Source organism: Brienomyrus brachyistius, chromosome 18 (assembly GCF_023856365.1).
Source record: "Brienomyrus brachyistius isolate T26 chromosome 18, BBRACH_0.4, whole genome shotgun sequence".
Classification (NCBI taxonomy): domain Eukaryota; kingdom Metazoa; phylum Chordata; class Actinopteri; order Osteoglossiformes; family Mormyridae; genus Brienomyrus; species Brienomyrus brachyistius.
This window is the reverse complement of record NC_064550.1, coordinates 21,866,341-21,881,034: the sequence shown is the minus strand read 5'-3', so window position 1 is coordinate 21,881,034 and position 14,694 is coordinate 21,866,341. Positions and strand designations below refer to the sequence as shown.

General features: G+C 43.1%; 1 protein-coding gene across 6 annotated transcripts in view; it reads right to left on the bottom strand.

Annotated features, from left to right (window-relative positions):
- LOC125712794 (protein NDRG3-like) overlaps nt 1-14,694 on the bottom strand; it is a 38,621-nt gene continuing 23,927 nt past the window's right edge. For 2 of the 6 annotated variants that reach the window (XM_048983237.1, XM_048983238.1), the window contains exons 6-18: nt 14,065-14,185; nt 13,295-13,357; nt 12,996-13,056; nt 12,514-12,600; nt 11,879-11,935; nt 11,471-11,574; nt 11,313-11,378; nt 11,170-11,221; nt 10,416-10,463; nt 9,845-9,880; nt 9,653-9,704; nt 8,964-8,981; nt 4,968-5,205 (exon numbers count right to left, since the gene is read on the bottom strand). In XM_048983237.1, coding sequence (XP_048839194.1) covers nt 4,985-5,205; nt 8,964-8,981; nt 9,653-9,704; nt 9,845-9,880; nt 10,416-10,463; nt 11,170-11,221; nt 11,313-11,378; nt 11,471-11,574; nt 11,879-11,935; nt 12,514-12,600; nt 12,996-13,056; nt 13,295-13,357; nt 14,065-14,185 — 986 coding nt within the window. In that variant the 3' untranslated portion in view covers nt 4,968-4,984. Of the gene's footprint in view, nt 1,700-4,966; nt 5,206-8,963; nt 8,982-9,652; nt 9,705-9,844; nt 9,881-10,415; nt 10,464-11,169; nt 11,222-11,312; nt 11,379-11,470; nt 11,575-11,878; nt 11,936-12,513; nt 12,601-12,995; nt 13,057-13,294; nt 13,358-14,064; nt 14,186-14,694 lie in introns of those variants that run through there. The other 4 variants (XM_048983242.1, XM_048983240.1, XM_048983241.1 and 1 more) reach the window with 3 other exon arrangements.

Below are 14,694 nucleotides of genomic sequence, written 5' to 3'. Positions count from 1 at the left end.
TAATGTACAACTGCTATGTTTATTTTTATAATCAGTACAAATGATTTTTCTCAAAGTTTTATAATAATCAGCAAACGGATGGAAAAAAAAAAAACCTGTTGCCTGTTTAGAAGACAGAACTACGTTTCTGCGTCACAGCAGGGTTAAACCAATGTTAAAATCCCCAAAAAAATAATAAAAAATCCATCCAAGAAGAGCAGGGAATATGCCCCAAAGAGCCATTTAATTATTCACAAGAGGAATTGTGTCGAAATAAAACAAAAAAATGAACAAATGCCACATAAATTAAGTGAGACTAGCAATGGGGATTACCACAAAGCTTACTGTTACTGTTTACATTGAACAGTCCAGGGAGAGGAGAAATCGCTGTGTCACCATAGCTGTGCCGAGTTAATTTTTTATTCGCAGTTCACGCTTATAAGATAATGTGTCAAGATGCGCTTTTGTAAAAATACTAGACTTCACTTAAAAATATATAGAGGTTTTAGCAAGACAGGTTGACCGGCCTCATCCTGCCCACAATTTTACAACTTAAGCCGTGGCGCGAATTTCCTGTTGCTTCGGTTGATGCATTGCAGACATGGCGGTGTTTAATGAGCGATGTTTGTGTACATTTCCCCTTATGGTGACTGTGGCATGCCTCAGTATTTCATCATTTTATGAAATCTGATAATACTTAATAAGACAAGTAACAAGCTGTCCTTTGTGGGTTTTTTGTTTTCTGAGCAATACGGTGAAGTTCGTAAATATGCAGCGGGTGGTTTTGCATGCATGCACGTCCGCACTCAAAGACGCTGCCACGAACAAGGTGCCAGTTTGTACCGTACTGCTATGCGCATCATATGGGTATTTGCAGACGGTTCTGGACTTTCCTGAAAAATCAACAAAAAAAAAAAAAATAGACAAGAAAAAAAAATGCTCTAAAATATCACCAAACAGAACCATTGTCCTTTAAATACAAAGTAGTAACCTTGCTTCTACGACAGGGACATGCGGTCGGCAAAGTATGTTCACGAATCACTACAATACTTTAAAAAAAAAAAGTAAGAAAAATAACATTAGGGTATATATGCAAATAAGAAAAGTCGAGATTACTAAGGGCAGTTCGGCCTGGTCTGTACAACAGCGAGGAAGACCTCAATGTCTGAACTGCGGCAGCCCCCAACCCCTACTGTCAGAAGAAAACACATAAGGACTCATTAGTACAAAAGAAAAGAACAACTTCAAAACAGCATAACCCTCAAAAAAGATGACAAAATAAAAGCCAAAGAAGAAAATTTCACAAACACTTCGAAGGCCTGTTATTGTCTTGCCACACCAGGCATGCATACACAGAAAATATGAAAACTGAGACTTGGTTGGTTGGGAAAAGGCATGGATTCATTTCCCTCTTGAAGTTTCCCTTAAATGTGTCCCACGCCTTTCAGCTCAGGAAGAGAGTGGAAAAAAAGGATAAGGGGTAGAAGGAGTGAAGCAAAAAAGGAAGAGAGAGAGAGAGAGAGAGAGAGAGGGAGCACCGAGGAAGTTTAGCAGGACACCTCTGTGGTCTGGGGTGCGGCCTGGTTGTTGTGACCCACTGCAGCGCCCCCCTCCAGCAGCGTGTCGGTGTGGGCGCGGCCACGAGCGCCCTCTCCTGAGCCCATGCTGGAGGTGGAGTGGGTTCGGGAACGTGCTAGACGGGTCATGCTGGCGGTGGGCACTACAGGAGCAGAAGGGGGGGGGAAAACAAGATGTGAGGAGATGCCATTGGGCGGGGTGAGGGGTGGGGGGGCTTTGTGGGAGGGGCAGACTGGTAGTTAGCTTTCCAGTAGGAGAGCTTTGGGTCGCAGCTCAGGGAGAATAATGAGATCTGACTACGGCGGCATTTCTCGGCCCAGTCCTCGGGAACCTCCAAATGTTAGCCCTTGATTGTTCAGTTCATTCTTCATTGTTTGGTTCAGGTGTGCTGGGAGCTGTGAGGGAGCAAAAATGTGTGTCTGTCTGGGGGTCCCTGAGGACTGGGTTGAGATACACTGCATTAGGGCATCCCCTTAGTATCAAGCAAGACTAAATTACAAGCTGCAAAGGGAGACTGGGCGTTAACAGGAATCAAAATCAAAACCATTTCCTCTATTACACCCAGTTAATTGTATTGCAATACAAATGTGCCCAGCTAAAATTTTAATTATCCTGCATTTTGGTCTTGTTCAGCATAGTCCAAAAGTTCACTGCATTTTATTTATTTACAGTATTTCTCAAACCAATACTTGGGACACACTGGACTGATCCACATTCTGGAAACTGGGATGAAATAAAAATGTGGATCTGTCCAGTGTGCCCCGAGGACTGGTTTGAGAAGCACTGATTTATCAAAAACAATGTACGTTTTATATAGAGCAGTCAGCCTCTGGAGCAACTGGAGGGTAAGGGTCTCTCATTCAAGGGCACAACGGTGACATCACTCTGCTGACACTAGGATTTGAACTGGCGAATTTCCAGTCACTAGTGCAGGGTCCTAACTGGCTAAGCTACACACCACCCCCATCTTACAGAGGGTGGACAACACCAGTCTTCAATGTTTACAGCCTTTCATTGTTGCGGATCGGATTTCAACTAATGTAAGGAAACCGGGGCGAGATCTCTCCCCGTCCACTGATTGGTCATTGTTCTCCCCTAAGAAAAAGCTAGAGCGAGTCTGTGTGAATGTTTACTTATATGCAAATAAATGAAGGTAAGGGTGATGTGAAGAATGAGGCATCAACAGTGTGTTTACGTACAAAGAAGACAATCTGTACAGAGAAGACACACAGTAAACAACCTTAGTATCTGGTGAAAACACTTGTAAACATACACAAACACACAAACACCACTCCTCTCTTTCCTATGAACGGAAAAACAGGACAAATAAGCACAAACCAGACCATGCTTTTCTACTTCATGACCGTACACAACTCTGCTTCCGAAACAGTTGTGACGCTGAATAAAATGTAAATAAGGACAGAAGGCAATGATTTACAAATCACATAAACCCATATTTACCTGAAAATAGAACAAAGACAACATATTAAATGTTGAAACTGAGAAACTGTTTTATAGCGACATTTGCTTAATTTGAATTTGATGCCAGCAGCACATTTCAAAAAAGTTGAGACAGGGGGATGTTTACCACTGTGTTGCATCACCTCTTCTGTTAACAACAGTCTGTAAATGACTTGGAACTGAGGAGACCAGTTGCTGGAGTTTTCAATGCTCCAAATGTTTTCAATGGGTGACAATCTATTCCGGACGGCAGGCAGGCCGGTCTAGCAGCCGGACTCTGCTACTGCGGAGCCCTGCTGTTGTAATACGGGCAGAATGCGGTTTGGCATTGTCCTTCTGAAGTATACAAGGCCTTCTCTGAAAAAGATGTTGTCTGGATGGCAACAGATGTTGCTCCAGAACCTGTATGTATTGTTCTGCATTAATGGTGCCTCCCCAGATGTGCAAGCTACCCAGGCCCATGTTCCCTACAGATACTGGCGTTTGAACGGTCATTCGATAACAAACTGGATGGTCCCTCTGTTGTTTAGCCCAGAGAATGCGGCATCCACGATTTCCTAAAAGAATTTGAAATTTTGACTCGTCAGACCACAGGACAGTTTTCTATTTTGCCTCAGTCCATCTTAAATGAACTCTGGTCCAGAGAAGTGGGCGGAGTTTCTGGATCATATTTAGATGGTTTCCACCTTTGCATAGTAGAGGTTCATCCTGCATTTATGGATGCAGCGACAAACTGTTCATAAACAGTGGTTTTCAGAAGCGTTCATGAGCCCATGCAGTGATTTCCACTATAGAATTATGGAATATTATTTAGCACTATAAAACGTAGAATATAAGTATTATGATATTATTAAAAAGTATGCCAAATATCCATGATGTAATCATTACAATGTAAACATTATAATGTAATCAACACAATGTAATCAACTGAGTATGTATTTGCACCTTGTATTAGCCTAAGAGTTTTTGTTAGCTACTTTATGTTAGTCTTGAATCTGTGAATATACACTTTTATTAGCGTATATTTCATCACTATGTTAAAGGACAAATATATTATCAACCTTCTAGTTAGTCAATGTGCAACTGCCAAGGTTTACTACTGAAGGAAGGGATTCGCCTGAGTTCACCAGAAGTTCACGGCTGAGCATTTTTAAAAAACCAAGTGGAGATGGTTCATAACCACCATTATGTTCAGTCGAGGGACCGAACGGTAAAAGAGATGACTGACAAACTTATCACCTAGGGGTGTGGATTAAGGGAAAAAACAATGATTGTGAATGGTTGAAGGAATGATGATGCTCAAGTGAAGAGATATTTTAAATGATAAGAAAAATTGGTGTAAAACAGTATTGGACACACTTTAAGTGTCCGGCCTTGGTTGTAACTTCATTGTTGCAATAAAGACTGAATTTGGATCCACACGACAAGATTGCATCTGTTTTTATTGCAGTGCCTGAGGACCTGAAGATCACGGCTGTCCAATATTGGTTTTCGGCCTTGTCCCTCGTGTACAGAGATTTGTCTGAATTCTCTGAATCTTTTAAGGATATTATGTACCATAGATAATAAAATTCCCTAATTATTTGCAATATTATGTCGAGGAACGTTAACAATAAGGAACAATAAAATAGTTTCACTTTTTACACACGCAGTCTTTCACAGAGTGGTGAACCTCTCCCCATTTTCACTGCCTCTCTCGGGGGCTCTTTTTATACCCAATCATCTCACTTAACCCTAATTAATTGTGATATATTTAACCATGTGTTTTGCTTGTCCTGTTGCCTCCTCTCCCAACGTTTTTGGAATGTATTGCTTGCGTTAAATTCAGACTGAGTATATATTTGTCATAAAAAAAAATAAAAATCTTAGTTTCAACATTCGATATGTTGTCTTTGTTCTATTTTCAATTAAATATGAGTTTATACGACTTGTAAATCATTGTTTTTTTTTTTGCATTATTTACATTTTACACAGCATCCCAATTTTTTGGAAACGGGGTTGTGTGTATATATATATCATATATATATGATTGATTGATTGATTGTTTGATTGATGGCAAAACGTAAAGATGGTAACTGCCAGTGGGTGGGAAGCTCTCTGGACACTGTGGTTGGTGCAGACTGAGGCTGCGGAGTGACTTCCTTGTACCTGATGTGTTGTTCAGGTGGCTGAGATGAACATAAGGGACTGTTAGCATATGGCAACAGGGCAGAAAAGAGAGGGGAGGGGGGTAAAATAAGGGACATGATGTTTAGGTAACTCTTCTAACTACTGAAGAAAATTAAATATTTAATTAAACAGAAGTGGGTCCTTCCTAATTAATAATTATGTTTCTTTTACCAAAACCATTGCCATCCATCCATTCATCCATCTTCGTGACAGGACCATTAGATAGATAGATAGATAGATAGATAGATAGATAGATAGATAGATAGATAGATAGATAGATAGATAGATAAATCGTACTGATTAAGACAGATAGATAGATAGATATATAGGTAGATAGATCATACTGATTAAGATAGATAGATCATACTGATTAAGATAGATAGATAGATCATACTGATTAAGATAGATAATCATACTGATTAGATAGATAGATCATACTGATATAGATAGATAGATAGATAGACAGATAGATAAATCGTACTGATTAAGATAGATATAGATAGATAGATAGATAGATAGGTAGATAGATCATACTGATTAAGATAGATAGATAGATAGATAGATAGATAGATAGATCATACTGATTAAGATAGATAATCATACTGATTAGATAGATAGATCATACTGATATAGATAGATAGATAGATAGATAGATAGATAGATAGATAAGTGGATGGATGGATGGATGGATGGATAGATAGATAAATAGATAGATAGATAGATAGATAGATAGATAGATAGATAGATAGATAGATAGATAGATAGATAGAATTATATCACCTTACAGACAATAGACTCTGACTTTTATGCAGGATTCCAGTGTCCATCCCTCATGTTTCACTGCACCTTCCCCTTGTCAGTCACTGTCTGTAAGTCGCCCCGGGGGAACGTTTGTCCTACTTTATATATTAGTATTGTCCAACTTTATTTACAGTGAAAGCTACCTTTACAAAGTAAACATTCTGCGGGGCTATGGGGGGTGTGGGGGTGGGGCGAGGTGGGGGTAAAAGTTGTCATGGAAGAGTTGGGGGGAGGCTACGGTAAAAAAAATAAAACTCTCCTTTCCTATCTACCCCGCAGTGCACCACAATAGTGCAGCATTCATTGAGACAAATACGTGTTTACATGCAATGTAAACAAGTAGCTCACGGTTGACGCATTGGCAACCACTGACACATGCTACACGCTGAATCTGGATAGCATGATGATTAGACTCGCCCAACGAGACCCGTGTCACACGTCTGACCAACAAGTGTGAACATCAGCCACCTACTGCATCACTGCACTTCCGAAAGTATGACAAACACAAACACGCCTCTAGCCTTCCGTGAAGGTAACAGTTCCAAAGAAGACTAAGAATTCGGCTGAAGACAAAAATTAACTCTGTAGTAGGCATCCATCGAACCCCCACTCTCAAAAGAGACACCAGCAGTCCATGAACACATTCACTAGACCCAAAATTATCCCAGATTCAGACCCGCATCCCACGCCTTCTTCAGTACAGCAGATTTCCACATTGCAAACCTCTATAGCCAGTAGGTCTGGGCGATACGGCAAAATATCATATCAATTTTTTTTAAGACACGAATCGATTCACGATTCTTCTTCACGCTGGTTTTGAAGTCAATTTGAAGTTACTGAATAGTACCACCAAACTAATTAAAAAAACAGCCGTATAAGGTAGCAAAACCTAAAGGAAGAAATAAGAGCCCACTCTTTCGTTTTGCTTTGAGGTGGTTAAAAAAAGTTTGCCGTGTTACAATTTTACATGCAAGCCTTATTGCTGCAAATCTAGCAAATAACTTGTTTGCACCAGTCGGTTTTGGAAAATACAAACAAGTTCCATATTACCAATGTCAATTCTTTTTATGGACCAACTCCTCCATGTTGTCCATGCCGCTGGGCTGCCAAATAAGGAATGTGCTGCATGCTGCACGTCGCATGTTGGGACGAGGATGCGAAAGGGAGCGAGGAGGAAATCCAAGGCACTACTTACCGTTAGCGGTTACCGGTTTATTGGTGTGTCGAAACAGATTTGGCTGGCAAACCAGCTTGTATTAGCCATATAACTGCAACTGATCAAATGTGTACTGTAGCAAGACGCTAATAATCGTGGAGACATTTTAATTGTTCAGGATCTGATATCGGCAAATCACACGCCCCTCACAGCCAGGGTAACCTGAGTCCTACATATCACTGAACGCCTTAAAAAGCATTTAATTTATTGAATAGTTGTCTTTATCCAGAGGGATGTGCATTTTTTTGAGAAAGCAGAATTAGCCAGTCCCTTGGCCAGTTGGGTAGGGGGGGGGTGGTAAGTTAAGGTCACTCTGCAGACTATGGCAGTGTTCCCCAAACCAGTCCATGGGGAACCCCGGACAGCCCACGTTTTTGCATCCTCTCAGCGCACCTATACCAGGCATCCGGTGTTCCTGATTGGCTGGGAGCTAGGATGGAGCGAAAACGTGGACTGTCTGGGGGTTCCCCGAGGGCTGGGTTGGGAAACACTGGACTATGGGGTTTGAACCAGCAACCTTCTGGTCACAAGCACAGCAACATAGACTACTGAGCCACGTAACGCCTGTCAACAAAAATGACACGATCCCTGCCCTATCACATTTATCTATCTCTATCTATCTTCCAACATATCGCGTTTCTCATTTCTCCTACCGTAGGAAAGGGGTCAAAAGGAACAAGTCAGACAGATGATGAGCAGAAAGTGCCGTTCTTAGGTGTAGGGAACTCAGTTTGAGATCCGCGGCACAGAGTTTGCAGGATGCGGCACGTCAGCCAGATAGACTTGGGTGCTATTTACCACAGAACTGCAGTCAGTTCAATGAACAGAGAAGGCATTACAGACATAGTGACCACCACAGACATGGGTAACAGGAGTAATCTCTGAAGGTATAATCAGATACACGGGTTAACCGTAACCATTGTGGGTTAATCGCTGAAAATAACTCGGCAAACTCTGTTGAGAACTTTTGACATTTTTAATGGGTGCATTTGGGGGAGTTTTATGGAGTGATTGCAGGTAAAAGTAAACCTCACCAGTTCAATTTCTGAACACTGAACCGAATTGCTTATTGTTACATCTATGTCACTTAAAGTTTTTAAGCTGAACGGGTAAGAATCTAGGTACTTTTTCTTCTGAGTTATAGTGACACAGACAGTGAAAGGCAGAAATCCCCTTTTTTAGTGCGTTCACCAGACCGCGGTCTCTCACCATTCGGAGAAGAGATTGAGGTTGTAGACCCAAGGTTTGTGATCTTGTCTTTATAGACAAAAAAATGGGGAAAAGTAGAAGCTCACTAACAGTACAATCTGAAATACAGATTTTTTTTTCTGTATTTCAACTGGTTTAACCCATTTTGTTTGCTTGGTATTTATTTCGATAAAATGTTTATATGTAGTAATACAAACATTTGAGCCAAACCATTCCTGATTGGTGAATGCAAGAGATCATCGTTCGTTTAAAGACACAGAGCCCCTCGCTAAGGTCATGTACAGAGACATGCATGTTTTTGTTGTTTAGCAACATTAGCACGAGGTGAAGTTATATTTAGAAATGTTTAGCATTGCGTTTAGCAGAATGCTTGCATAGCAGACCAACGGTTCGCCAAGGGGGGGGGGGGGGGCGCTGTGTCTCAAACTGGCAAAAACTGGGAGGAAAAAGGGGGGCTGTTCCCTGATAGCAGGGACGGGGGGGGGGCTCTGATTTTGGATGACTTGCTGCAGTTCATGCCACATTCTCTGGATAACAAGCGAGTACTTACAATAGCTGTTACGCAACACTGTAAACGAGACAGGAAACAACGTTAGTTCCCTTCCACCCCCCCCCACCCGCCCCCCGCCCGCCGGCCCCGACCGCAACAACAGTGCTGTTGCCGCCCTCACCAGGTCATCTGCTAGCTAAATCCAGCCTGGGGGGGTTACAGACTGCGCATAATGGCGCAGTTGTTTCATGGGGGTTAGGGCAAAAAGGCCATCACGTACATTGTTGACAGAAAGGAAAAAAATCATGCGTGGGCTGTTTGCCATACACCATGTACACTGGGGCTTCATTACAAATGCTAAGTTCACATAAAAAAAAAACAACATAAATGAATCGGTTTTCCTAGTGCAGTAGATTCAAGGTCACGGATTTCAGGAAGGAACTGAGTGATGACATGTTTATCAAAGCCGTGTCGGGGAAGAAAGGCGAACGTTCGCTTCTTCTTTGTGTCGGGACTGAGCCTGACTTTGGAGAACTTCTGCTAAACGGTTATGTATCTGTTCTCCTGGACGGGCTGAGATACAGGGATCTCAGAAGACAGGACACTCTGACAACGGAAGACGACAGAACGGCTGCGCTACGACATGCATCTTAACATTAATCCAGTCAAATAAATATTAGAAAAATAAAGACAATGCAACACTAAGCAGGGACATCAGGGACAGGAAAAGCTGAAAAATTAGTACTCACTGTAGCCCATTCCTTGGACAAAGTACTTGAAGGCCTCTGCAAGTTTGCCTGGCTGTTAAAGAAGATTATTGTTATTTCCACAGATACTGTATTCCTACTGACATTTATGTATATGGTGTAATTGTAAAGTCAGCTAGGGTCACGTGACGGTGTCAGACTTTTTTACGAAAGTGATCTGCCCCTCCCCCTCACCTGGACGACCTGGGGCAGTCCACCACAGTCAGCCATCTGCAACACAACACATAGGCCGGGGCATGTTAACCGAAGCACCCCCACAGGTCCAGGACAGACCAGAACCTGACAGCAGAATTCTAGGGCAGACAGTGCTGCCCACTCATGCTGAGCCATGTGTGTTTCCACTGGAATTAGGAGCCATTTTTAAAACGAGTAAATAAATGCCAGCAACAGAAAATGAGGCTCATCTCGATGATACATGAGTCCTGGATCTAGATTTTGTACAAAAACAAATGATTAAAAATGAAAACATATCAATACAGTGAACACTTACCTTCAAAAATAATATGTGTTTGGAACATTGAAGCATCTATTCTATTGTATTCTATTCTATTCTATTCTATTCTAATCTATTCTTTTCTATTCTATTGTGTTCTATTCTATTCTATTCTATTCTAATCTATTCTTTTCTATTCTATTCTTTTCTATTCTATTCTTTTCTATTCTATTCTAGTAGACCAAAAAATAAAAGCATGAACAGTGAAAATGAGAATAACATGTCTCCTTTAAGAGAAAAAGACTTACTCACCTTCAGAAAAGTGGTTTTTGTTGGATTTAACCTGGCGTTGCATTCAACCTAGGAGGAATATAACACTAATATTAGATTTTTACTACCAGCATCTGACGTACCTTGGCCTTGAATGTCCTCATGTGCATTCCACCCCCCCACCCCCCCATTTTCTGTAACCACTTATTTTTGATTCAGGGGGTGGTTGGAGCTTAGGGGTGCAAGGCAAGCCATCACTGGGCACTCACACACAATCCACACTTATGGGCAATCGGGCAACTCCAATTAGCCTCAGCATATTTTTGGACGGTGGAAACTGGAGTACCTGGAGGAAACCCCAGAACTGCACGGAGGGGACACATGCGAACTCCAGGTGGGAGACCGGATCCCAGAGGCAACAGTGCTAACCACTGCACCACTGCAATTCAATTCAACTCAATTTCTGTAACAAAGAACTGCACCTTTAGCTAGAGGTCCCCTTATGAGCCTGAGGCCAAGGAAAAATGCTCCCAGAAAGAGAACGAAAGCTCGGGAGGAACCAGACTCAGGATGAAAGCCCGTCCACCTCTGGAAGGCACCGGAAATTACAAATTCACATAAATTACAGTGAGGGAAGCGCTATTTTAGGACAGTGGGCCGGACAATTAAGGAGCCAGCAAGCCAAACCTTTGATTATCACACACCGATATATGAAGACAATAAGTCATGAGATAAAAATGTGAGATATTCATAAGCTTTATTTCCCGTGAAGAACAGGTGAGGAACCAATACCCACCACTGCCTCCACAGCTGGTGACGAATCCCCAACAACCAAGAGTGCGGGACACCTGGAGGATCACAGCAGTCATGAGGCCCTGCTTCATACTTCAGTAACAAACAGATAAAAGACCGCATGCTGCCCGAGATCGGCCTGCTCACTTCAGGGTGTTCACCTCATCTTCATTCAGACCAGGGACGGGTCTCTCAATCTCCAGGTCCCGGCGGCTGTTACGCAAAGACAAATAAAGCCATCAGTATATCAGTCTAGCAAACAGTAAAATCGTGTCCCTCGGCTACACCTGCAAACCCTGTGGTACCTGTTGTATGAGGTGTAGAAGAGAGCGAGGTTGTCTTGGTTGATGTCTTGGGCGATGTGCAGACGGTACGTCTGGATGATCTCCTCATTGTTGGTCAGCTCATCCTGGCAGAAGACACGTGGCCAGACCATCAGATGGAACATCAAAGTCGGAGTCACTGATCAGCCCATTTAAGAATTCGGCAACTGGGGCCGTTTAATTCCTGTCACGTTGTTGATGAAGTGCGGGAGTAGGGGTTGTGTGGTATTCATACAGCAAAAGGTGTGAAATCTCAGTTGATTTATCCTAAATGTTTGGTAGAATTCGAGCCTTATGGAAATGAGAAAGGTCCACGAGTCAGGAGAGATCAGCGCAGACACGCCAAAGGAACTGTTGACCCCCAACGCCCCTTGCCTCCTGACTGCTTACGGTGCTAAAATGATGACTCATCACAATGTCCACCAGGTTGCTGGTCCAACCGGTGAGCTGCAAAAAGAATGTGTTGCATTAATGTTCTCGCAGGGTTTTGCAGGGAGCAGCAACGGAACAGCTGAAGAAACAAGTGAAACAGGGCATGCAGTTAAGCTACAAGTACAGGTTTACATTGAGATATGCATGATCAAGTCACGTCCAATCACATTTATATCTGAGGTCCACGGTAAATAATATACACTGATCGGGAGATTTTTGAAAGTGGACGTAGTAAGACGTTTGCAGGTGCATAACAAAAATAATAATGGTATGATTGCCTTAATGTTCTGTTCTTCAGAAAATGGTACTAGTGTACTGTGTACTTGTAAATATTCTTTGCATCCCGTTTACTTGTCAGCACTAAGTGAACTGTCCTTGCACGTTGCCCGTTTTGCACTATAGTTGTGTTCGCACCTTCCTGTTGTATTGATACGAATTTGTCTGTGGGATTAATAAAGTAGATCTTATACCATGACACCCTTATAAAGGTAGCAGTTTACAGGACTGAAGTAAATATGTCGTCATATGCTGCTTTGGACAGTGCAGGTGAACAGGCTGGAAAGTGCAGTGGTGATTGTAGAACGTGAGAGTACCTTGGAGGCTGCCCAATCCATCCAGCCCTTGGCACACGGATCCACGTTGATCAGGACTAGCGCCTCCACTAAGCTGGGCTCGTTCAGCTGTATGAGTGGCCCAACGGTTAGGCTAATTAGCTGAGAGTCCTCTGGCCCCCAAATTCCCATCCCTTTAATGTGACAGTTCTGCTCTCCATCACGAGCCCCAGCACAGAAGGGAAAGAAATGGTTTTTCCCCCAAGACAATATCATGAGCTATGAATACGATCTTTCCTTCGGATTAAAGGAAGCTGGGAATGCGAAGGCAGACTGGCTGGTGGTGAAGACAGTAGCACAATTTAATAACGAACAATTAAACCTTCAGGGGGGAGTTTACCGACACAGATGTCTGCAAGAGGCTAACAATCAGTGTTTGGAAAATGTAACAACAGGCTCTTTATCAGCAGCGGGGAATGGGAAGCCTCGGCGTGATGGAATGACAAACGGCTGGACGGTCTTACCGCGAATCTGGACAGGATGTGCGCCCCAGCTCCCACACCAATGCCGATCACGCTGTTCACCCTGCGCGTGAAGGTGAGCAGTCACATGACGTTGGCGTTTGGTGCCCTCGCCCGCCATGCAAATGGGCAACGCTCAACAGGAAGCCACATGAACTTGGACCATGAGGGCTACTCATCTTAGTGAGCAAACAATTAAAGTACAGACTTTTCTCAGACTTCTTTCATTAAGAATACTACACTGGGTAAAAACAAGTTTTGTTACTGAAAACAGAGCTGCAAGCAGGCTGGCCAGAACTTACTTCAGGTGAGTTAACACAGAGGGTAACATTTCAGCAAGCTCATCCATGGTGGGGTACTGGTACCTGGAAAGACACATAAGTAGGTCAAAGCATTTATAAGGTCAGATATAGGAGGTATGCCTCTCCCGTAAGTCGAGATTTGCACTGCTGCTCAATCCCTGGGGTCTTCTGCTCCCAGAAGGACGTCCTAAAGTTCAATGCAGCCGCGCATCATTACATGAAAGAACAAAAGGATACATCCCGGCCTTCGTACTGGGTTCCCTGAAGCAGTCTGCCCTGATCAACAGGCCCATTCTTCCGTTGAAAGAAGCCCCTTCCTACTAGGCACCACTTCAATCAATCATGCTAGAGCCGAGGCAGCTGCAGTGGTGGCCTAATGATTAGGGAAGCGTGTCTGTGGTTGAAAGATTGCTGGTTCAAATCCCGCAATCTGCAAGGTACTGCCCCGAGCACTGGTGCCAAACAATAGCTGCCCACTGTTATGTCATGTATCAGTTAAATGCAGAGATGCATCTTCTTGTTGTGTGAACAATGACGAATTATCGCTTTCACTTAGTAGAGGCATGTCTAAAGGCTGCTTATGGGCTATAAGCTTTTAAGCTACACCAAATGTTTCCAAGTGTTATGGAGGCATAAAAGCTGTAGAACAATTGTTAATCATAAGATACAAGTGTGTTTATTTTACCCAAGCTTCTTGGCTCTTAACCAAAGTGAGACTTGAAGGCACTGCCGGGGAGGTGTTCGGCAGAAGGATGGACACCCAGCCTTACCCAGCGGGAAATGGGGGAGCGCCTTCCTGCTGGCCAGGAGCGTCCACGTGGACCACAGCAAAGTGGTGGGTGATCTCCTGCATATCCTCAAAGTTGAAGAGGGTGTTGAAGCAAGACTTGTCTACAGATGGGTTTAATGGAGAGCAAAACACCAGGATTAAAAGAGAACGTTCATGGAAGGTCCAGAACGGCTTTATCATGCCGGACCAGGTTGGCCTGTCTCTGGTACATCTGTTCTGGGTGTTAGGAAGACTTTAGACATATTGAGGCACACTGTTGGTCTGGGAATCGAGGATGTATTGGTTTGGGAATCGAGGCTGTATTGATCTGGGAATCAAGGTTGTATTGGTCTGGGAATCGAGGTTCTATCGGTTTGGGAATCGAGGTTGTATTGGTCTGGGAATCGAGGTTGTATTGGTCTGGGAATTGAGGTTGTATTGGTCTGGGAATTGAGGTTGTATTGGTCTGGGAATTGAAGCTGTATTGATCTGGGAATCGAGGTTGTATTGGTCTGGGAATCGAGGCTGTATTGATCTGGGAATCGAGGTTGTATTGGTCTGGGAATCGAGGTTGTATTGGTCTGGGAATCGAGGTTGTATTGCTCTGGGAATCGAGGTTCTATCGGTTTGG